This window comes from Oxyura jamaicensis, chromosome 3 (genome assembly GCF_011077185.1).
Source record: "Oxyura jamaicensis isolate SHBP4307 breed ruddy duck chromosome 3, BPBGC_Ojam_1.0, whole genome shotgun sequence".
NCBI classification, from domain to species: Eukaryota; Metazoa; Chordata; class Aves; order Anseriformes; family Anatidae; genus Oxyura; species Oxyura jamaicensis.
In genome coordinates, this window is record NC_048895.1 from 35,042,605 (window position 1) to 35,065,361 (window position 22,757).

The following is a 22,757-nucleotide window of genomic DNA, read 5'->3' on the forward strand; positions in this document are numbered from 1 at the left end:
AGATACAGTAGATAAAATACTTATTTCAATACTCATTGCTTAGAGAATTTAAGAATCCACTTCCCTTAGTCAATAATGAGCCTTATTCATAAATTCATATACAATACAAAAAGGAAGTTTGGACTACTGTGGAGATCAAAGTTTCAATGTTTTGTTGTTTTTTCCTACTGTTTAGAGAACTGACGTTGGTTTGCATGTATCTGTATCCCTCTCCTTATTGCTGAGCACAGCACTTGTTGATAGCCTTGGACATTTTTAAAAAAGCTGTTTCTGAAGATAAACATTTTGCAAAAATCCCCAGAATGCAAGCGCTCATCTTAATTTACCCAGAGCCATGCTGTCTGTTAGCGTGAAGTTCCTTCATATGGTTTTAAGTTCAAATTTGCTGTACTACAAATTAATATATAATGGGAAGCTTCTTTCATGATTAAGGGTGAAACCCCAGCCTTACTGAAGTCTGTGCAAACAAAGCCTCTAGAGATTCTGTTCAACAAAATTCAGAGGTTAATCCCCAAACTGCTCCTTTTTAAAGAACCATTCTATCACTGAAAATAAATAAATAATGGAATGACATGCACTAATCAAAACAATCCCTAAAGTGCCTGATCACATTCACATCCTTTAATCTTCACAAGAGGTTTTTTTTATTATTATTATTTTTAATGGATTGTCCTTAGTTTTTCCAACAGCAGTTTCAGAAACAGAGATGATTATTTTTTGTCAATGAGCAAAATTGAGTCTGCCTTTTTACGTTATATTTTATGATCCAAAATGCACAGTGCATGTGTTCATCACTGTATACTCATCTGCAGCAGCTGTGCTTGTTGGGAAGGCAGCTGCCACCTGGGAGATTTCTTCCTCTAATGCAAATAGTAGAGATCTTTTCACTAGACAGGCTAGGACCCTTTGATCATATATAATACTAGCGAAGGAGAGAAAGCATATTATATATATTATATTACATATATATACATATACATTCTATAGTTTATATAGAAAAGGCACATATATATAGGACATAAATGTATATAAATGCTCATGTTTACTATAAGGTAGCATTTTTAAGTCTGTGAGCCATATGGGTGTTTTCTTCCAGAGAAGCAAAGAGCTAATCAAGAGAGGAAATAGAAGCTAATTACCCCACCCACCTCTGAAGCCTCTGTTAAAGCCATTTATCATCACGCTTCTCAACTTGCTGGGGTTGGCAACTTCACAGAAGGCCTGTATTTTGAAACCTTTCTATGCTACCTATAAAAATAGTGGTTAAAAACAACACAAACAAATAAAATACCCCATAAAGTATCAGTAATACTTGTCTTAAGCACAGAGAGATGGCTGGGTATGGTTCGGATGCACGTTCACTGGGCGGCTAGGCTATTAGATGTGTGACTGAAAATATCAGCTTTGAACAGAAACATTGTCGGGGTTTTTAGAGTTAAACTGAGGAGAGTTCGTGATCAGCACTACCTGCTGCAGTGTGCTAGGGTTGTATTTCCTGAATATTGCAAATGTTTGTCCTCTTAATGCTGCTGAAGTGGTTTGGTGAATTTAAAATATTTTTAATTCTGTGAAAGATAAACTGATACTGGTATCAGATTTTTTTATATATATTTCTGTTTTTAAAAAAAATCAAAGTCTGAAACTTATTTCATTAAATGAGGTGAACATATGGATGGCAACAATGTTAAAAATGAATGTTAAGAGATTTATTTGCCTGATCAACAGAAGTTTTGTTAACTTTTTGGTCTTCTGCTTACTCACTCTATTTGGATGCAAACACTTGGAGATGGGATTTATTTCAGCTGTCAGCCACAAACATTTTTTTGTAAAATGAAAAACAGGAAGAGAAAAAGTATACACTGTAAAGATTATTATGTAACAATGAAAAATAAAGGTTAAAAGATTTATAGTAAAACTTCTTGTTTCAGGAAGTGCTTACAGATCATTAATTAAAGAAAACAGGTTGGATATTACCTCAGTTAAGTTCCATAGACTTGACTTTAGCTGAGGCCTCTGTTGTGGGACCTGAATTTTCATCTGGCATTTAAAAAGGATGCATTTATGAGCCTCCAGATGTATTAGCTAAATTGTTGGTACACACAGTATTACCAGTCATTTCTAATATTGCAGGCAGCAATAACTTGGTTATTAACAATTCAGGGGACTCAAACTGTTACCAATTCTGAGTTGTAAGTCTTGGAATATTAACATCAGTTAAAATTCCCAAGCTTTTAAAATATATTTTGATAGATTAAATCATTAAATTAAAGATAATATAATAGCTTAAGACACTAAATTCAGTGCCTCTAGTCTTAGAGTGTGAAGTACAAATATCTTAAGGGAACAAAGGTGTCTTGCTTTTTCAGGTAGGTGTGATGTTGTAGTGCTTAATATTTATTGCTAAAATTAAAAGCTGGAGAACTCTTTTCTCAGTTTTATGTTGTGGGATCAAGATGCTTTGTGTGTTGATTGGCAAATTTCTCTGTTTCTGAACTCTTTACACAGACACAGACAACCTAACCGGCAGCAGTGCACAGGTAAGGTCTTGATGATGATGGTCTGACTGGTTTCACATTTGTCCCATTTAATAGTTGATCTGAGATGTTCCAATATCTAAAACAGTCTTTCAAATGTATACCATTACAATCCTGCCAGAAAACCTTCTGATAAAAAGCAGTTCTTAAATGGCAACACAGCTCTCTAATCCAGGTTTAATAAACAAATCCAAAAGAAAACCATCACTCCAAATGTATGTTTATTCTCTAAATGAGATTACAACTGAAAACCTTTATATTTAAGTATATAATTGTAGGCCTCTGTTACCAATAGAATGAAGCAGACTCATTCCAAGCATTCGTTGCTGTAATTAGATGTTGACTGTAAACAGCTCTTAATGTTATAATTGTAAACTGTGCAGTAGTAAAAAACTAACAGAAAGTTAGCTGGAGCTAAAACCATTTATTATCTGAAGCCAGAAATGAAGCTTCGGTTGCATTCTTTCACATAGTAAATTGTTAAATGCCTTTCAGATAAAAGCTGACTGCTTTCATACAGCTAAAGAACGAATTTATTCTGACAGCACTTATCTAAATCGATGCTTAAACATTACTCTGTTTTTATCAAACCATTAATCTCACTTAAATGTCTTTTATTTCATTATATAATGAAAAATGACACGAATGCCTATGAAAATATAACCTTTGTTTGTTTGTTTGTTTGTTTTAAAAAAAGGAGGGATACAAAATAAATATATAGTTACTGGGAAAATAAGATCACAAATAGGGATGTAGACAAAGCAGAGATGTCTAATGCCTTCTTTGCCTCTGTCTTCAACATTGATGATGGACTCTGGGGCCCCTGGAGCCCTGAGTTGCAGGACTGTGACTGTGGTAATGAGAAATTCCCTGCCAACCCTGGACTTGTGTGGGATTGGCTGCTCCAGCTGGATGCGTATGAGTTGATGGGACCTGGTGGGCTTCACCCAGGGTACACAGAGAGTTGGCTGATGTCATCATGAGACGTCTCTCAGTTATTTTTTCAGTGGTCTTGGGAATCTAGACAGGTCCCAGTTGACTGGAAGCTGGCAAACATTCCAATTCCCAAGAACGGCAAGAAAGAAGACCCTGGGAATTATAGGCCTGACAGTCTCAGTTCAGTGCCTGATAAAATTATGGAGAAGCTACTGAAAGCTACTGAAAAACACCTGAAAGACAATGGGATCATTGGTCACAGCCAGCATGGGGTCTCTAAGGGAAAGTTCTATTTAATGAACTTAATTTCTTTTTATGACAAGGTCACCCACCTGGTTGACCAAGGGAAGCCAGTTGTGATCTTTTTGGATTTCAGTAAAGCTTTTGATACTGTTTCTCCACAGTATCCTTCTGGACATAAATGTCCAAGATAAAGCTAGATAAACACCTAATACAAGGGGTGAGCAAATAGCTGATGGTTTTGGCTCAATAGGTTACATCAGGCTGGTGGCCAGTCACTAGTGGAGTACTGCAGGGTTCCATTTAAGGGCCAGTTCCCTTTGATGTTTTCATAAATGACTTGGATGTAGGACTTGAAGGTATACTAAGTAAGTTTGTGGACAACACTAAATTGGGAGAAGCTGTTGACTCCCTTGAGGGTAGAGACGCCTTCCAGAGAGATCTTGACAAATCAGAGGTTTAGGCAATCACCAACAATATATACCAACAAGGGCACATGCTAGATTCTGCACCTGGGAGTAGGCAACCCTGGCTGTACATACAGACTGGAGGACAAAAGGCCGGGGAGCAGCTCTGTGGAAGGGGATCTGGGGGTTCTGGTTGACAGCAAGTTGACTGAGTCAGAAGTGTGCCCTGGCAGCCAAAAGGGCCAACCCTACCCTGGGGTGCATCAAGCATGGCATTGCTAGCCTTTTGAGGGAAGGTATTGGCCTCTCTGCACCATGCTGGTGCCGTCTCACCTCGAGTAGTGTGCAATTTGGGGCACTGCAATACAAGGACATAAAACTATTAGAGAATGTCCAAGGGAGGGCTCCAAATGTGGTGGAGGGTGTAGAGGGCAAGATTTATGAGGAGTGGCTGAAGTTTCTTGATTTGTTTGGGCTAGAGAAGACAAGACTGAGGGGTGTTCTCATGATGCTGAAGTTTGCTGAAGCTTCTTGCGGCAGATTTTACAGCTTCTTCATGAGGGGGAGTGAAATGGCAGGTGCTGAGCTCTTCACTCTGGGGGAACAGCATGGAGCTGGGACAGGGGAGGGTCAGCCTGAGTGTTAGGAAGAGGTTCTTCACCAAGAGGGTGATCGGGCCCTGGAACAGGCTCCCAAGGCAAGCAGTCACAGCGCCAAGCGTGACGGAGTTCAGCAAGTGTTTAGACTATGCTGTCAGGCATGTGGTTTGTCTTTTTGGTGGTGCTGTGTGGAGCCAGCAGTTGGACTTGATGATCCTTGTCAGTCCCTTCCAACTCAGAACATTCTATGATTCTATGAAAAGTTCAAGGCCAAATTAGGCAGAACAAGTAGCAAGACAATTTTCTAACAGTTCAGATATGAGGGCCCACTTTTTGCATTCATTTACATAGATGAAAAATTTATCATATTCGTAATTCAAACATGATAGCTAGAACTTTTTTTTTAAGTGAACCTTTTTATTTTTTTTAAGTGCAATTAACTAACAAATAAAAGTGAGCAAACAAATCTCAGTTTAAAACTAGTTTATGGTTACTAAAGGTCCTATTTCTGGTTGTGGGTGTGTGGCTTTTTACATTTTGGTTTGGTTGTTGTTGTTGAATCTGAGAATTTCATTGTTTTTGTGTAGCGTTGCCAGTCTCCTGTATTGCAAAACGGTGGTCTTGTCCTTTCGGGATTTGCCTGTACCTGGGAGTTTTCAGGCTAGACTATGACTTGTCAACCTGCATGAGAATTTAAACAATTTAAAAGGTCCGTAAACTTGGTACAAACATGTATGTATTGCATTATTAAAGGACTTGATGTTTTCCCAAGATCCAAACACTTGAGAGGAATTATTTTAAAACCCACTGCATGTGTTAACTTTTTCACAACCTATTTGTGCCCAAAAACAACGCTTAGACTTCCTGATTTCAAAACACGCCAGCGACTTAAGTGACCTTTCTAGAAAGATTGCGTCAAAAGGACGGTGTAAGCGCACGCTGCTTTTTTGTCGCCGTCCCCTCCCCCCACTCTGCACTTTTTTTTTCCCCTTTTTAAATTTTTTATTATTTTTTTAATTTTTAAAGAGCGCCCCTGCGTTTCGCTACGCCACGAACCCGCGCACGCCGGATGGGGAGGGCTCCCGCTCTGGCCGCCCCTTTGTGTTGGTGGGGAGGCGGCGGGGCCGTGAGGCGCAGGCGGCGTGAGGCGGCCCCCGCAGCCCGCCGTGAGGGGCGTTCCTCCCCGCGCTGCCGCGGCGCCGCGCTCTCCTCCCTCCCTCGTCCCTCCCTCCCCGCCGGGCGCACCGCGCCATCGCGCGGCAGCCAATGGCGAGGGGCCACCCGCGATTCAAACCGCGCGTCGCGGCCAATCGGCGCGGTTGGCGCCGGGAAGGGGGCGGGGCCGGAGGCCGGACCGTTGCGCGGCCGTAACCGTCGCTGCCGCGGCTGAGGAGCGCGGCGCTCGGGGCCCGGTCGCGCTGCTCCGCGGAGGCACGTCCCGCCCGGCCCGCTGCGGGCGGCCGCCAGGTAAGGGCTCGGCGGCGCCGGCGCGACGCGGGGCGGGGCACAGCACACCCCCTCGGCGGCCTTCCCGAGGGCAGCGCTCCGGCCAATCGCCGCCGCCGCCTCTCTGCGCCGGCGTGGGGCCGCGGCCGCGGGGAGGCCTGGCGGCTGGACGGGCGGTGCCGTGCTCCGCCGCGGGCCCGGCCTGGGCTCCCCGCTTTGTCCGGGCCGCCTCTCGGCCTCCCGGCTCCGCACCCCACGCAGGGGGTGGCGCGGAGGAAGGTCGCGGCCTCCCCTCCCTCCCTCGGGGGGGGCGCCGAGGGGTGGCCTGGCGTGGCCCGGCTCCTCCCTTCCCCCGCGGCGGAGGCCCCGCGCCAGGCCCGGGCTCGCGGTGCGGGCGGGGCCGCCCGGCGGGTTCTGGGGGCCGGGCCTCCGCCGCCTCCGGCGTGTGGGCGCCTTCCTGTCAACAGCGCGCCGCTGGGGCCTGCACGGTTCGCGGCCGCCCCTGGGCGCTTGGGGTTCCGGCGCTTTCCCTCTGTTCTCGGTGTAGGCGGTGAAAAGCACGGGTATAAAACCGGGTTTCCCGGCCCAGGGCTGGCTTTGTGAGAATTGGCTGGTTTTTAACTGCTCAGTCTCTTCGTTGAATTCGGCAGCGATTTTCCCTCTTCTGACATACGCAGCGTTACCCTCAAGTGTTGAGATGCCAAAATTAATATGTAGAATCGCTGGCTATATATGAACTTCCCACAGGTCTTCCAAGAGGAAAGCCCTTCATTTTTTTTCTTTTTTTAATTTCTCAAAACACAGCTCCTGGTGTGGTGTGATCTTCTAGGGGCTACAACCTCTAGTAGTCTTTTTAGTCATATTTTCTTGACTGAAATACTTTTTCCACATATCCTGTGGGAGGGCCATTAAGAAAGACCAGAAGTAGATCCACGGGACAATATGTTTCTCTAACTGTTAAGTTCATGGTTCAGTCAGTAGTTATTTTCTTCTTGACCAAATCTAGGTTCCAGACATTTCTGCATTAATTGGTTTGGCAGAGGATACAAAATTCTTTTGAGCAATTTCTTTAGATCCCGAGTTCCTTAAGGAAGTTCATCATTCAAAATAAAAAACCAAACCACACACAAATTTCATCTTAGGAGTAATTGAGGCTACTTGCGATCGGGTATCTATACAGTGCAGCACTTGATATATGAAATAATTTGTCTTTGGAGGTAACTTTGGTGTGTGTGTATATATATATATATATATTGAAGCCCTTTGAGTTAAAAGGTTTGCATAGGACTACAGTGTACAGTAGGCTGATGCCTTCTGATACACTGAAAATGATCAGGAACGTGTGTTGAGCTTGAAAGGGTGCTAAATTCAAAATTAATTTCTAAAATGCAAGACTTTTTTTGTTGTTGCTTTGTTTTTAAGGCATCCTATCTCTATTTGTTTTTGATTCCAGTAATGATTTTTATTATCTGAACAGATGAAGGCTTGCCAGTAATGATTTTTGTTATCTGAAGGGATGAAACCTGCATTTAAATGATGTGGATTTTTGAAGTGGGATATGTGGAATGAGGATTGCAAAACTCCCTCGCAGAGGGTACAGTGGTACAGAGGTGATAATTTTTGACAGGGTAACGAGTAATACTCTTTTTTTTTTTTTTAGTGTTTAAGGTTTGGCATCATTATGAAGTTTTAGTATTTAAAGAAAAAAATGGAAGAAACAAACTTCCCATTATTAATACTCTTCATTGCTTTCAAATCAGAAAAGAATCTTTTTACTTGCTTAGATTTCCTTACTAGTCTGGAATTTTGTATCACTGCTATCTACCTCAGGCTGAATAACATAACTTTTTTTTTTTAGATTTTTCTGCTTCAACCACATTTCCTAATTTCTCAAAGCCAACTTCAGCTCCATTTGAGTGCAAGGTTGGAGGAGGAAAAGGTATATTTTAAGTATAAATTTTAAGGCATAGATCAGGTTAGGACATCTGGTGAAATCCGTGCCTGGACTTGGTATAGAGGACTAGAACTTAGGTTGTGTTTGGAAGAGGAGGAGGAAGTTGTAGCTGTGAAAGAGCCTGGGGGAAGAGCAGTAGTAGACACAGATCTCTTAGAGAGAGATTTGGCTTCTGGTTAAGAGAACTGGACACAGAAACAGATGTGACACTGAGATCAAATATTGAGCCCAAAGGTGGTGATGAGGAACTGCAACTAGTTCAGTGAACAAGGGCAGAAAAGGCATTAACCCTCAGGGAATTAAATGGGAGCAAGGAGAGAATGAAAAGAAAGTAGATAAATTGTATTTCATGAAGTCTTAAGAAACAAGGCAGTTTGAGGGGGTTAAACTCTCTGGACAGCAGCAACATCAGGAAGCGCCAAAATTAAAGCTGATTGATCAGCCTTCATTAGCTCTGTCCCCCTTTGTGTTATGATGGCTTGCCAAAGGTCCTGATTTTTTGCTGCAGGTTAGTTAATGTGTAATGAATGAGTATTTAGTTAAATATTTGTTTTCCAATCCTTTTGTGGGAAAACAAAGCAAACAAGTTTTTAAAAATGCTTTGAAACAGAAACTTTTGCTGATTTTTTTTTTTCCTATTCCAAGTTCCAAAGTTCATCATACACATGGTGATAGCATGTAAGTTTATGTGTATTTTACCCTAGGTTTGTAAGATACCATCAGTCTGTATGTTGTGACCTGAGTCAGAATTTCAAGAAATAAGAATATCTTTTGGTATAGTTACTTATTTTTAGATGGCAATAGATTGATATCAGGAACTTTTCAAAGTATTTCATGGGGGTTTATGTTGAAAAGCATGATTTCAAGTTACAGTTTTCTCAGTACCCCAGCATAGGGGACCACGGGAAGTAGTCAGTTAAGCCAGATTCCGCTAAAATCAAGTAAAAACCTTATGGTGCAGACAGGGATGAAACAGGTGGAAAAGAGAAAATATTCAGTCCAGATAGGAGCCAGAATTCTGGTGTTCCCTAGCTTTTGAATGTTTGGCATAACAAATTGAAGGGCATAAGTAATGTGGCTAATCATAGAATCATAAAATGGTTTGGGTTGGAAGGTCCCCATAAAGATCCTCTAGTTCCAACTCCCCTGCTGTGGGTAGGGACACCTTCCACTGGACCAGATTGTCCAAAGCCCCATCGAACCAGCCTTGAAAACTTGTAGGGATGGGGCATCCACAACTTCTCTGGGCAACCTGGGCAAGTAACCTGTATGGAATAGACTGGGAACATGTCATTTTCACGTTTAGGGATGAATGCATATGTAATTTTTTAGAACCACAGAAAAAGAGGGTTAAAGGACATTGAGATGTCATCTCATTTATTTTTCCCCCCTCTAGACAGAATCAGCTACATATAGGTACTGGGTCAAATATATAGCCTGCTTTTGATGGTCTTAGGTGATGGATTTTGCATAGAAGAATTACCTAGATGTACTATTAATGCATTTGGAACATTTTTTATAGCATCTAACTACAGTCTTTGCTCTATTTTAAACCTATTTCTTCTGTCTAGTATTTGGAAAATGCATCACTTTTTTAATCAGGAAGCTTTTCGCATATTTAAGGTGAAGAGTTGTTTGCTTTAGAGTTTTTATCTTCCAGCCTAAATGATGGGGAGAGACAGCAGGGGGAAAAATAAGACTAATATTTAGACATAATAACTATTAACTTACTTACTTTCTAGGAATTGCATTTGGAAAATGCCGAACCGGAAGTTTGCTGATGGCGAGGTGGTGATGGGTCGTTGGCCTGGAAGTGTCCTGTATTATGAAGTACAGGTGACCAATTATGATGATGTTACTCATCTTTATACTGTTAAGTACAAAGATGGCACTGAACTTGCTTTGAAAGAAAGTGATATAAAGGTGAGTATGCCTTCATAGAAATAACAGTATTGCTAATGGAGGATTGTATTTTTTTGTGATGTAGATAAGAATACAACTTATCATTGGATAGTTGATTTGCAAGTTTTCATTAACTGTCTCCAAGGAATTGGTGCTAAACAGTAGTTCTTTATTATGGGACATCTGAAGTTCAGCATACTGTCCATGTTTTTAAAGAAGCATGATTATTTTCTTTATGCTGTCCATGTTTTTAAAGAAGCATGATTATTTTCTTTATGTTGTAAAAGCAGCAGTACCTTTGGGGTGAAAAAACATCTTGTCCTTCAGGAACTCTATAATAGAGTGATTGTTTATAAAAATTGTTTTCAGGCATCTTAGAAAGCTGATAATTACAGGCTTGATATTAATTTATGTAAACTATACTTTTACCTTTTAGTGGCAGTGTATGTGAGTGACTGGCTTCTTTTTGGGCAAAATGTTTCAGGCTTGAGCTAGAATAAGTTGTTCTTTGCTTTAAGACTATCTAACTTGTTTCCTTTGTCTTCAGGTTAGCTAACTCTGAGAAAGTACCTTCTTTTGTTGTAAAGCATTTGTGCCTTGTGAAAGTTGTATTGTGTAAATGTTACATGGGAAAATCAGAATTGCAGACCCCATTGAGAAGTTAAAATGTATATTTGTGGGGAAAACTTTATGGAATCAGTTTTTATATCTAATTTAATGATTTTTAGCTGACTTATTTTTTTTTTACATTTGAGTTGTGTTGCATTATGCAGATCATTGCATCTTGACATGGCAAATGTATTAATAAAGCCAAGTAAATGAAATGGTAGCCTTAATAGAAGTCATATACAAAGGCTTAAGTGGATACTAGGCTTATGAGTTTGGTGCTCACATTTATAGATTGTGTTCTGATTTCTGTAGCCTTGACAGCAATTATCAGCAGTTGGACTTGGGACAGAATTATTTAGGTATTACCAGCAATATGAGTGTGCTGTAATTACTCTTTTGTAAAAAACAGTTCTGTAAAACTATACGCCAGAGTCATCATCACAAAAAACAATGAACCTAAAGCTGTTCTTTGGAATGTCTAAGACAAGATTTTGCTTTCTTCCCCTCTTTCTGTTAGTCCCAATCATCGTTCAAGCACAGGAAAAGTCAGTCTTCTTCAAGTTCTCCTTCCAGAAGAAGTACCAGCAGATCTCGATCTAGATCTCCTGGTCGGCCAGCAAAAGGCAGACGTCGTTCTTCTTCCCAAAGCAGAGAACATAAAGATGACAAAAAGAAAATTATTCAGGAAACCAATTTAGCTCTACTGGTATTGTTTTGCTTGCTTGTTTGTCCTTGGTTGCAGCATCACTTTTTTTCCCAAAAACATTTGTATGTATACTGGGCTTATTATTGTAAGAGCCAGGTGTACTTCAAGTTTTTTGAGCAACATAATTAGCTGTAAAAATGTATAATAGAAATGCCTTATTAGTTAGCAAATAGGCTTTCTAGCTTGCCTAGTTGTGAAGAAATTATTGAAATGTTCTGTGTGAATTTGGTGGTACTATAAAGTTCTCAGAACTCAAGCATGATTTCCTTATTTTAATACCAAAGCCATATTGTTAGCCATGAGCTTCTGCTTGAAAGATTGGGCAAAGGAATTTAGCTTGTTTTCAAGATACATTGGTCAGTACATAACGGGTAGGTACTAGAATTTGAAATAAAATTAGTGCTGTTTTCATATGCACTTCATTGAAATAATTGAAAACGTGAAACTTCTGTAGGAGAACTGTGGGATTCGGGTGTCAAATCTGTATACTGTGTATACAGGTACAGTGCATACTGCAGAACTGTTTTCCTTATACAAATATAAGGGTTTATAAATTTACCAATTGTTTGATTTTTAGCTGAAATTTAGCACGTTCTCAACCTTCTTTTGAAGGTTATAGTGAATAATAAAAATGGTTCTGCTCTTCTGTAAGTGAAGAATAGTAGGGTAATCTATCTCTGTTAAGAGGTAAACTGTTTCTTCTGCCCCATGTACTTCTTTTTAAGACATCTTCGCGTGAATACTTGTCTGAGACGCAGTCCCTAGAACTGGAAATTACCTTTGCTATTTGCTATTGAAAATAGATCTTAGTTTTAGCTGGGCTTAAGCTAAACGAAACCATTTTAAATTAAATGGACCGTGTGTTCATTTTAAGTAGCTTGTAGCCAGTGGATACACTTTACTTTTGGAATCTTTTTAGATTAAAATACTGTTGTTCTTCTGTCTTTTAATTGAGAAGTAGGATTGATGTGTTGTTTTTTAGTTTTTGTTTGTTTGTTTTTTAATGACTGGAGTGACCCGGTCCTTTTCTACAAAGCTTATGTTAAAATAAAGCAATGAGTTGTCTTGCCACAGTTATAGACTAGAGTGTTTGTGGAAGAGAATTTCTTAGAAGGCTGTTTAATAGAAAACCAAACTTTCACACTCCTGCATAGCACTGTCGTGTACAGGACTAAAGTTTCCTCTGTTTTAATAATATTACTAAATATGCATGTATTTTGTACTTGGCACTTCCTACTGATGAGTTAAAAATAGAATAGAGTTTCCAAGTTCTCTTAATTCCACTCTTAATTAAACATAAATAAATAAAAACCATAGCAACCTTTTCCTTTTTTTAATGATTTTTCTACCCTTCTTTGTGAACGGAAACTGTCCATGCTTAGGATGTTGAACCTGCTTGTTTTCATATGGAGAAAACCACAGCAGTTTCAGTTGAAATAAACTAGATCCTTAGTGTCCTTAATTGTTCATTATATACTTGCACTGTAATGGAGGTAAAATTTTCAGAAAGCTAACGCTATTTTTCTTTTAACTAGAAACCAAGTGAGAACAACACCAGAAGGTACAATGGTGAACCTGACAGCACAGAGAGAAATGACACCTCCAGCAAAATCTTGGAGGTATAACCACAGAGAACATTGTTTTATGTTTTAATGTTTGTCCATAGAAAGTGAAATTTTCAGCCAAATCAGGGCTTTATTCCTGATGGTTATCTAATGCACAGAACAGACTAACTAATGATTATGACCAGAAGGGAGGAGGGTGGGAATGGATGACCCATACTGGAACTGCTGCTGAATATTTAATTGTGACTTACATGATCGCAGTGATAGTGGGTTTAGCAGATTCTTCATTGAAAGTGTATGTTTAAGTACTGTGTAGAAGTAGAATACATTGTATATTGTTGTGTTATAATGAATAATGTCCTGAGTAAAATAAGGTAAAATAACTAGATTTTTTTAGTAAATTATTTTCTTTCATTATCAGCAAAAATTGAAACCAGACCTGGAAATAGAGCGTGTGCTTGATCAGTACAGCTTGCGTCCAAGAAAAGAAGAAAAGAAAAAAGAAGAGATATATTCAGAGAAAAAGGTTTTTGAGACAATAAAAACTACTGAGAAAGTATCATCAAAAACAAAAGACCTGGAGTTTGGTGGAAGATTTGGTATGTGTGCAAATTTTAGTAATAGTTGAACTTCACATTTTTTAGCTATTGACCATGCTATGATCTGTTGAAGGTCCTATGAAGGACTGCTTTTCCTGTTTCTGGGCCCTAGTTGCAGACTCCAGAATCATATGACTGCTTCAGTGAGTCTAGAGTGATGTGATAAAAGTCAAAGAAACGCTGTAGCATATTGTTCTCTTGTGAAATATCGGGGAGACCTTGATCCTGCCCCTGTGCAGTGAGATTTGAATACTTTATAAATCTTATTTGGAAGTAACTAGTAAATTTTTTTACATTTTTAAAGCTAAGTGCTTCAAACCTGATAGTTTGATTCTTGATTCTTTATACATTTTTTTGTTTTGACAGTTTTAAAGGGGTGTAATGGATGTGATCCTTAGTTTGGTTAAATGACCCGCTGTGGGAATGAGAGGAATGTCTCTGTATCCTATTATGTGACTGAGGGATTGCTGCTGTCTCGTTGCAGGGATAGATAATGATTTCTTCTTTACTACTAATGTTAGTATCAAGCTTTATTAGTGGGATTGAGAGTAGTTTTTTTAAATTTTCCACGCTTCTAATATTGCATGATGTGTTTACAGGGACCTTCATGCTGATATTTTTCCTACCTGCTACTGTATTCTACTTGCTGTTGATGTGTGAACAAGATGACCCCAGCCTAATGAACTTCCCTCCTCCTATGCCAGCACTTGAAAGTCTCTGGGAAGCTAGGGTGTTTGGTGTCTTTCTTCTGTGGTTTTTCCTTCAAGCTCTGTTTTACTTACTGCCTATTGGAAAGGTAAGCCATTCAGCAGCAATGGTGTCTTTATGGGTAATTGGTTTGTGAGTTAGACTGAAAGATCAGGTATGTTCATAATGCAGTGATTTTTGAAAGCAAATTTAATTTCTTTTTCATATTAAACTGACAAATAGCTACTGCTGATTTCTGTAAGCTTAAAAGAATGCAGTTTGTTGAGAATTTAATGGCTGTGCATTTCATAGTTCTATAGTGGAAGAGGCAGAAAGCACTACATAGCAATTCAAAGCATGGATAAAATTTACGTAGTAGAATTCTAGAAGAACTCCAGGTATCTGACTTTTAAGGCTGAAGACTGTTTGGTACTCAGTTTTAGTTACTGATATCCAGTAGAAAAGAACTTCTCAGAAATTAGGATTAATTTCTAAAGCATGGAAGATCATCTTAACTATTCTAGCCATATTAATCAGGCGAATGGTCTGTTATGGTCTTCTTCTAACTTGAGGGATATTGCCAGGTTCAGAAAGAATACTAGAATAAATAGAACAGTCTGACAAATTGTTCTGTTTTTATACCTGTTTGAAATGAGTGGAGCTGCTGTTCTGTTTTCTTGATGCTAGGAATAAGATTTTTTATTTTTATTTTTTAATTTGAAACTGTTACCCTTTTTATTTTGATATTCAAAGTGTGCTTTTAAAAACAGTGTGCGGGCTTCAGATTTGAATATGTCCAGCTAGTTAACTTGATTTGTGGAGGTGATGGTGGAGATGTCCATGATTGTCCTTCCCTTTCCAGTGCTCTCAAAGTATTTTGTTGAAACATTAGTATTTTGTCCTTCCTAGGTTGTGGAAGGCTTACCTCTTTCAAATGGGACAAAACTGCAGTACAGGATAAATGGTAAGATGTGGCTATTGCTCATTCTAAAATTTGAACCCCTTACCTGATTTGTAGTGCTCAGTACTGCAAATTAAAGATAACAAACGAAGAAGGATGCGCTCTATAGTTAAACTAGGTATCTGTTGTAAATTTATCATGAAACATGATGAGGCTTTTCTTGGAGCAGGAGGGTTAATAATGAAGGAACTAACTGCCACAAGAGCAAGGCATTAGATTGTACAAGGCATCTGGTTTACTATCCAATTGTGGTTGGTGACACTTGTCATATTTATCACATAATTGCTAAATAGGCAGTTGCCTGTCGGATTGCTAGTAATGCTCGTGTAACAAGGACTGTTACTCCAAAGGAGATCTTCAGGAGTGATCTGAAGAGATGTTATCCCATGTGTTTTATTTCATCTTTTTGGATGTCTCTGATTTACAGTCTAGTAAAATGTATGTTGTAGTTGATTTAGGATGTTCTTCTTGCCTGTCAAAGGATAGGTCTGAGTCTCTAATCAGATATGATTTTACTTCCTACTTATCAGGCAAGTTTCTCATCCAAGTTTAGAGTATGGTTTAACACCCTTGAGCAGTCCTGCTTTTCCTGGCTTAAAGAGAGAAGTGTAGTTTGATGCCTCACCAGGTGTTCCAGACTATCTATTTGATTGATTAGTCAGTTCAAAGACACTGCCTGTTGGTAAAGGAATTAAAATATTACATTAATAATTTGAGTGGTGTTTTGTCATAGTCTTGTAAGATGCACCATTTTTAAGTCTCATTTTAAGATGGAAAGGGCTACAAACCACAGAAGCAGGAATGAAATACATCCTGAAGTGGGTCACTTAGGCTGCCTCAAAATTTTAGCTCTTTTTTTTTTTTTTTTTTTACTTCTGCTTGTAGTAGGGATATAGTCTTTTTTTTTTTTTTTTTTTTCCCCCCCACAAGTATAGAAGCTACTTGATTTGGATGGTTCCAAAAATCTTGCTGCTTCAAATGCTAATTCTCAAAACAACTTTAAAAGCGTCCTTGAGGAAAGGAAGATGACTAGGGACAGGACAAGACAGTGGTCACAAACTGAAACACAGGGTGTTTCATTTGAACATCAGGAAGTACTTCTTTACTGCGAGGGTGACTGAGCACTGACACAGGTTTTCTAGGGAGATGGTAGAATCTATGCTTGGGCATATTCAAAAGTTGTCTGAATACAATCCTGGGCAACCTGCTCTGTATGGCCCTGTTTGAGCAGCAGGTGGGTTGGACAAGTTGTCCTTGGAGGGCCCTTCCAACCTCAGCCATTCTGTGATTCTGTAAGAGTAAACACTCTTAGTAGAGCAGTACTTCTGGGATTGCTGTGTACAGCTGCTTCCTTATATCTGGACATTATTCTACTACTGCCCATGATTTTGTATCCTCAAAGTACAAATTGTTTGTGTTCAATTTTTGACTTGACAGTTACTTTAATACTTTAATTGCTGTGTCAAGGCATGTATGAAGATAAATACGTGAAGAAAAAGTGGTTTTCTTGAGCTGTCCCAAAGATAAGATTTTTGTGACCTGCTGTCATTACCCAGTAGTAGAGGCACTGTCCATTGTTAAACTAGAATTTGAAATTGTATCCTATGTTTTAAAAATTAAGGAGTGCCCAAAGTGTTCCTGCCTTTTTGATAAAGAGCACAGGGAATTTCAGGACACAGAGTATCTTAGGTACACTGCTGTGCCCCAGAAGGAGAATGGGCTATGTAACACATTATTGGAACATAGGTAAACACTTAAATCTTGGAAGTAAATATGCGGACAGGCTGGACTGGATAGATTCTACTAAGAATGACTTAATATTTTTTTTAAAAAAAGAGGCAAAACGCTAATACAGTTTTCTTCTACATCCTTTAGGGTTTTATGCTTTTGTTTTGACTGCTGCAATTATTGGAATATTGTTATATTTTCAATTCGAGCTTCATTATTTGTACGAACACTTCATGCAGTTTGCAGTATCAGCTGCGGTTTTTTCTATGGGATTGAGCATTTATCTGTATATCCGGTCCCTGAAAGCACCTGAGGAAGACCTAGCACCAGGTGGAAATTCTGGTAAGTTAATATTTTGGATAATTTCCTTACAGTTCTTTTGCTACAGTTTCATATTTATGAATTAAAGGCTAAATTTAAGGCAGGTTATTGTAGTACTGACTCTTGCTTTCTCCAAATGCAGTGTTAATGTTGCAAGTTGACGTTTTTGTTCACACTCAGATACTTTAAAACGCTTAAATTTTTGTTGGATTATCTTGTGCAGGTTACTGGTGTGGGTAAACCTCAGTAAGCAGCCAACTACCATGCATTCACTTGCTCACTCTCCCTATTTGGGTGGGGGAGAGAATTAGAAGGGCAAAAGTGAAAAACCTCATGGGTTGAGATAAAGACAGTGGAATAAGTAAAATAGGATAAAAAATAAATAATAATAATAATAAAAAAACACACAAAAGAAAAATGGGCAAAAAGGAATTGCTTGCCACCAGCCAACTGATGCTGAGCCAGTCCCTGAGTAATGGCAACCTCTGGCAAGTCCCCCATACTCCTCCCTTCCCCCCTCTTTTTTTTTTTTTTTTTTTTTTTTGCTGAGCATGCTGTTCCATTAAATGAAATATTGCTTTGGTCAATTTGGGTCACCTGTCCCCAGCTTTGTTCTCTCCCAGCCTCTTCTCTGCACCCAACCTACATGCTGGGAGGGGCAGAGTAGAAAAATAAAGAAAACCTAGATGCTATATTAGCATAATTCAACAGTGGCTAAAATGTGTTATCAACATTGTTTTCAACATTGTATCAACATAGTCACAAATCCAAAACCTGGCACCATAGAAGTTACTTTAGAGAAAATTAACTATATCCCAGCCAAAACTGGTACACTGTACCAGCCCAGACTGGTACACTTCCTCAAAAATGTCTTGGTTGTTATAGTCCTGTACTTATGAGAAAAGAGTTTTGGTTTTGTTCTTTAATTTTTCTATACTTGTCAAGAGGCTTATCTAGTTATCTTCATAGTATGCCAATTGGTGGGACTTTTCCAGAAACGACTGGGATGGAAGGAAAAACTGAAAAGACATTTCAGTTAAGACATTAAGACATTCTGGCAGTGGGAAGTCAGGTACAGAACTAGAAATAACAGTGCATTTCAAAGATAACTTTTGTTTTGATGCACACTTGCAACTACTTAGTTGCAAACTGAGTTTTTAAATGACAGTTTTGAGTCAGTCATCAAGCTGCCTATCTGGAAATTGTCAATTATATGTATATGTCTTTGTAGGAGAATGGATAGACTGAGACGTCAATTAGCATTAAACAAACTGCTTATAAAAATAGTGGTAGTGTTGACACAGAATTTACAGACAGAATATTTTATGTATTTAAAATGAAATATTCATACATCTTCAGGTATTTTGTCACTGCAACATAGATGTAGTATTTCCTTTCACATACAATTACGATATTATTTTTTTCTTTTAAAAATGCAGTTCTAATCTGTAAGTGGCACAGTAGTATTCTGTAGCTGTTCTGCACAGTGGATGTTAGTTGTTAACTCAGTGCAGGGTGCCTAGAAGTTAAGGTAATATTTTCCTTATCCATCTCTTGATACATGGGTTGTTGTCATGGCTAACAATTCTTCTTCTCAGAGAAGAGTAAAGAAATAGGAGGAAAAGTGGAATAACTTAGTATTAAGATCATCATGATCTTCAGGATAAGGCTGAAAACAAGGAATAAAATCAAAGAGAGATAACACTACAGTAACTTCTGAAGTGTTTAACCCTTCACTTCTGAAGTGTTTAACCCTTCTAATAAAATACCTGAGCCCCATGAAATACAAACCACTGCTTCATTCTTTGCATATACTCTCAAATATTTTTTGCCGAAATACTGCTTTTTTAATTTATAATGACAGTACTTTAGAATAGCAAGTGCCTTATAGGGAACATAGTGATGGATAAAAATACTGATATTTCTAACAAGGAGCATGTCTCATCTGCAGGGTATCTTGTTTATGACTTCTTTACTGGACATGAATTGAACCCTCGTATTGGCAGTTTTGACCTCAAATACTTCTGTGAGTTGCGTCCAGGATTAATTGGCTGGGTGAGTCAGTAATCTGAGCTGCTTTATGACTTTTTTCCGTGATAGGTGCTAAGAATACAATAGTTACTTAAAAACAGGAAAAATACTTACACAGTTTTATGTTGATAAATTTGTAATGACCATTTTTATTTACTTTAGGACAACTCCTACACTTCTTTGCTTTGTGAAAAATGAAAACTTCTTTTTAAAGCACTCATATGCTGAGGCTACTGCTTCAGAAAAGTGGTTAGTTACAAACTGTTGTCTCTGAACAGTTTTTTTTATTTTTAAACTTAATACAGATGGTTTTGACTGATACTTAAAATGTACCATAGTATAATAGGAAAAGAAACCGCTTGATTTTACAAGAAAAAAATGTTATTTCTTTTTAAACTAGGTGGTTATAAACTTGGTGATGCTCTTGGCTGAGATGAAGATACATAATCAGAGTATGCCCTCTCTGTCAATGATACTTGTGAACAGCTTTCAGCTTCTTTATGTGGTAGATGCTCTTTGGAATGAGGTAAATAAATCTTCAACCCTGTATTAAACTGATACTGTTTCTAATTACAGTGTTTACTAATGAGGCTTTGTGAATTCTAAATTCCATCCTCCATGTTTCTAGGAAGCTGTTTTGACTACAATGGATATTACCCATGATGGATTTGGATTCATGCTAGCATTTGGAGATTTGGTATGGGTTCCATTTGTCTACAGTCTGCAGGCGTTCTATTTAGTCGGACATCCTACTGCAATTTCTTGGCCTGTTGCTGCTGCAATCATTATTCTGAATGGTAAGTTATAGTAGATGCTCTTGTTACTGATAGTGACAATGTAGTACTGACTCTCTTAATTTGAGTTGTAAGATGGGGGAGCTTCAGCTAGAATGCAGTAATCATATTTTCTCTATTAAGCACAGTTGGAGGACGCATGTGTTTGGCTACTGTTTAAAACAAAGAATATAATATGATATTATTAAATGAAGGATAAAGGGGAATCCTCTTTTGTTCTGTTGAGAAACATTTTTAGATGGATGCTATCTAGACAGAGCTCTGAGAACTGGAAAATATATTTTCCTCAGAGACGTAACTGATTTCAATGTAATAAGAGTAACAGAATGCATGTGAATGTTTCTGAAGGGCAGGAAACAATAGAAAATACAGAATATGCAAAATAAATAATATTTATTTTCAGGTATTGGGTATTACATATTCCGTAGTGCAAATTCTCAGAAAAATAGTTTCCGAAGGAATCCAGCAGATCCCAAATTGGCCTGTAAGTGCTTTTTTTGATTTCTTCAATTGTTTTACAGTGTCTCTTTGGAATATTCATGTGCATATTTCAGTTGTTGTATTGACTACAATACTCTCTTCACAGATCTGAAATTTATACCCACTGCAACTGGAAAAGGGCTTCTAGTTACAGGTTGGTGGGGTTTTGTCCGTCACCCTAATTATCTCGGTGACATCATCATGGCATTAGCATGGTCGCTACCCTGTGGTAAGTTCCTAAAATGAAAGTGGTTTTTATCTAAAATGTTTTGGCATCTGACTGGTTTTGAAATGCAAAATGTGGAATTAAATGAATGGCAAATTTCTATGTTGCAATGTTAGTGTGACACCTATTTTCTCTTAAATCTTCTCCTTTATATCTTAATATAGATTTGACACTTAGTTCTGATACTTTGTCATTCAATAATGATGGGGCTTGTTGGCTAACAAATTCTTTCTCATTTTAAGGCTATTAGCTGTGCTATAGTGTTTCCATAGAGTTTCTAAGTAGTTGCAAAGTTCATTCAAGTTAGAAAAATGGCTTTGGGCTCCTCACTTGCCTGAAGGAGTTTCCTTCAATAAAAACACACAAAAAAGTGTGGCAGATCTTCTGAGGCAGACCTACTCCACCTCATGGCACAATTGGACTTCTGCAGGCTGTGGGACATAAGGAGTTACAAAAGAGTGGGTCTTTGACCAAGTGGTTAAGGCCTTGACCAGGAGCGTCAGCAAGGACAGGCTGCTGGAGTTGAAGTGAAGTCCAGGGATTTTGGATTTTAATTGAAAGTAGACAATAGGGATTAGCATATACACTTGCAGACTATATCTAGGAAGAGGATTTCTACGTGAAAATGATGGACTTGAGTCCTCTGTCAGTAACTGCATAGAGGGAGTGGGAGGAAAGTTGAGTAGTGTGCTCTGAGCAAAGGTAGTTTACTGTTTACCTCCAAAACAGAGAAATCCCTTCAGGGCTCATATGTGGCAGCCCAGTACTGCAGAAGCTTAACTATTTGTGTGTCAGATAGCTAAAGAACTTGGACAGCTTTACAGACATCGAGAGTGAAGTTGGTGGATTTTGAGACTCTGAATTCTAAGGGTTATTTTTTTCTTTTTGGGGGGTGAGGGGGAGGGGAGTGTTCCCATTTACGTGTAAATATGTCACAATATTTGTACTATCCTGCTGAATATTTGATATTTTGCAACAAGTAAAAGGTGCTTCAGTTCTTAATGGGTTTATTCAGTTCTTATGGGTTTAACCATATGTTAATAACTGATTTTTTTGGTATCTTCAATGTATAAAAAGTGATGTTTCTCACTTTTTTCTGCAGGTTTTAATCACATTTTGCCATATTTCTATGTGATTTATTTCATCTGCTTGCTTGTTCATCGGGAAGCTCGTGATGAACATCATTGTAAGAAAAAGTATGGCTTGGCATGGGAAAGGTATTGTCAGCGTGTACCGTACCGCATATTTCCTTACATCTACTAAAGCACTCCAGATACCTGTTTTGCAAATTACTTCTAAAGTTTCTTTGCAAATAAAAATATACCTCTTACCTTTGCACTTGGTCAATTTATTTAGGCTTTAAAAAAAAAAGTGACCAAACAATGGAGTGCATCAACAAGTATTTGCAAGTAATCTTAAATATGTGAGTTATGTGAACTGACTGTCTATGACCTCAATTTAAAAAAAAATTGTGAATTTTAAAAAGTCTTGGAGCCCTAATTTTTCAAGTTAAATTTTATTTAGAATCCTGAGTTTACACTTTTTTTTATTACATTAATTAAGCACTGTGATGTAAAGTATATTATTTTCTTAATACAATAAATATGGAAGTTCCACCCCATTATTTTTTTGGTGTTACTTGTACCATCTAACTTCAGGTGTCTGACTTACTTGCCTGAATTGGAGGAGCAGGCAGTGCTATTTTTGATCAGTGGAGCTACAGGTTGAAGATTCAGCCCCTGCAAGGGACCACACCACTTGTGGTGTAGCCTGTGGCCCCTGGCCTGGGGCTGGCACACCTCAGCTGGGTGGTTCCTCCCCCTTCTAGCTTTTTTGTTAGTGGGATTTTTGGTCAGGAAGGTTCAGATGGCCCCTTCTGATGAAGGGACAGAATGAGGAGGAGAGCATAAATACTTCCTCACCATTCTTGAAGTAACTTCAGCAGCGGCCGAGAGGGACTCTGAGCTGCCCCTGGCCCCCTCTAGAGGGACTCCACACTTCTGGCTCAGATTCCTGAAGGCAGATGATACAA

The 22,757-nt window shown here is 38.8% G+C and overlaps 1 protein-coding gene across 1 annotated transcript; it reads left to right on the forward strand.

Moving 5' to 3' along the window:
• The first annotated feature begins 6,035 nt into the window (after window positions 1–6,035).
• Window positions 6,036–22,344, forward strand: LBR (lamin B receptor). The gene is made up of 14 exons (XM_035321471.1): window positions 6,036–6,184; window positions 9,866–10,039; window positions 11,145–11,333; window positions 12,869–12,952; window positions 13,320–13,497; window positions 14,097–14,293; window positions 15,094–15,148; window positions 17,021–17,215; window positions 19,146–19,249; window positions 19,626–19,751; window positions 19,854–20,022; window positions 20,423–20,503; window positions 20,606–20,728; window positions 21,828–22,344. Exons 2-14 carry the CDS (start codon window positions 9,875–9,877, stop codon window positions 21,986–21,988), a joined length of 1,827 nt encoding a protein of 608 aa, XP_035177362.1. The 5' UTR covers window positions 6,036–6,184; window positions 9,866–9,874; the 3' UTR covers window positions 21,989–22,344.
• The last annotated feature ends 413 nt before the right edge of the window (window positions 22,345–22,757 follow it).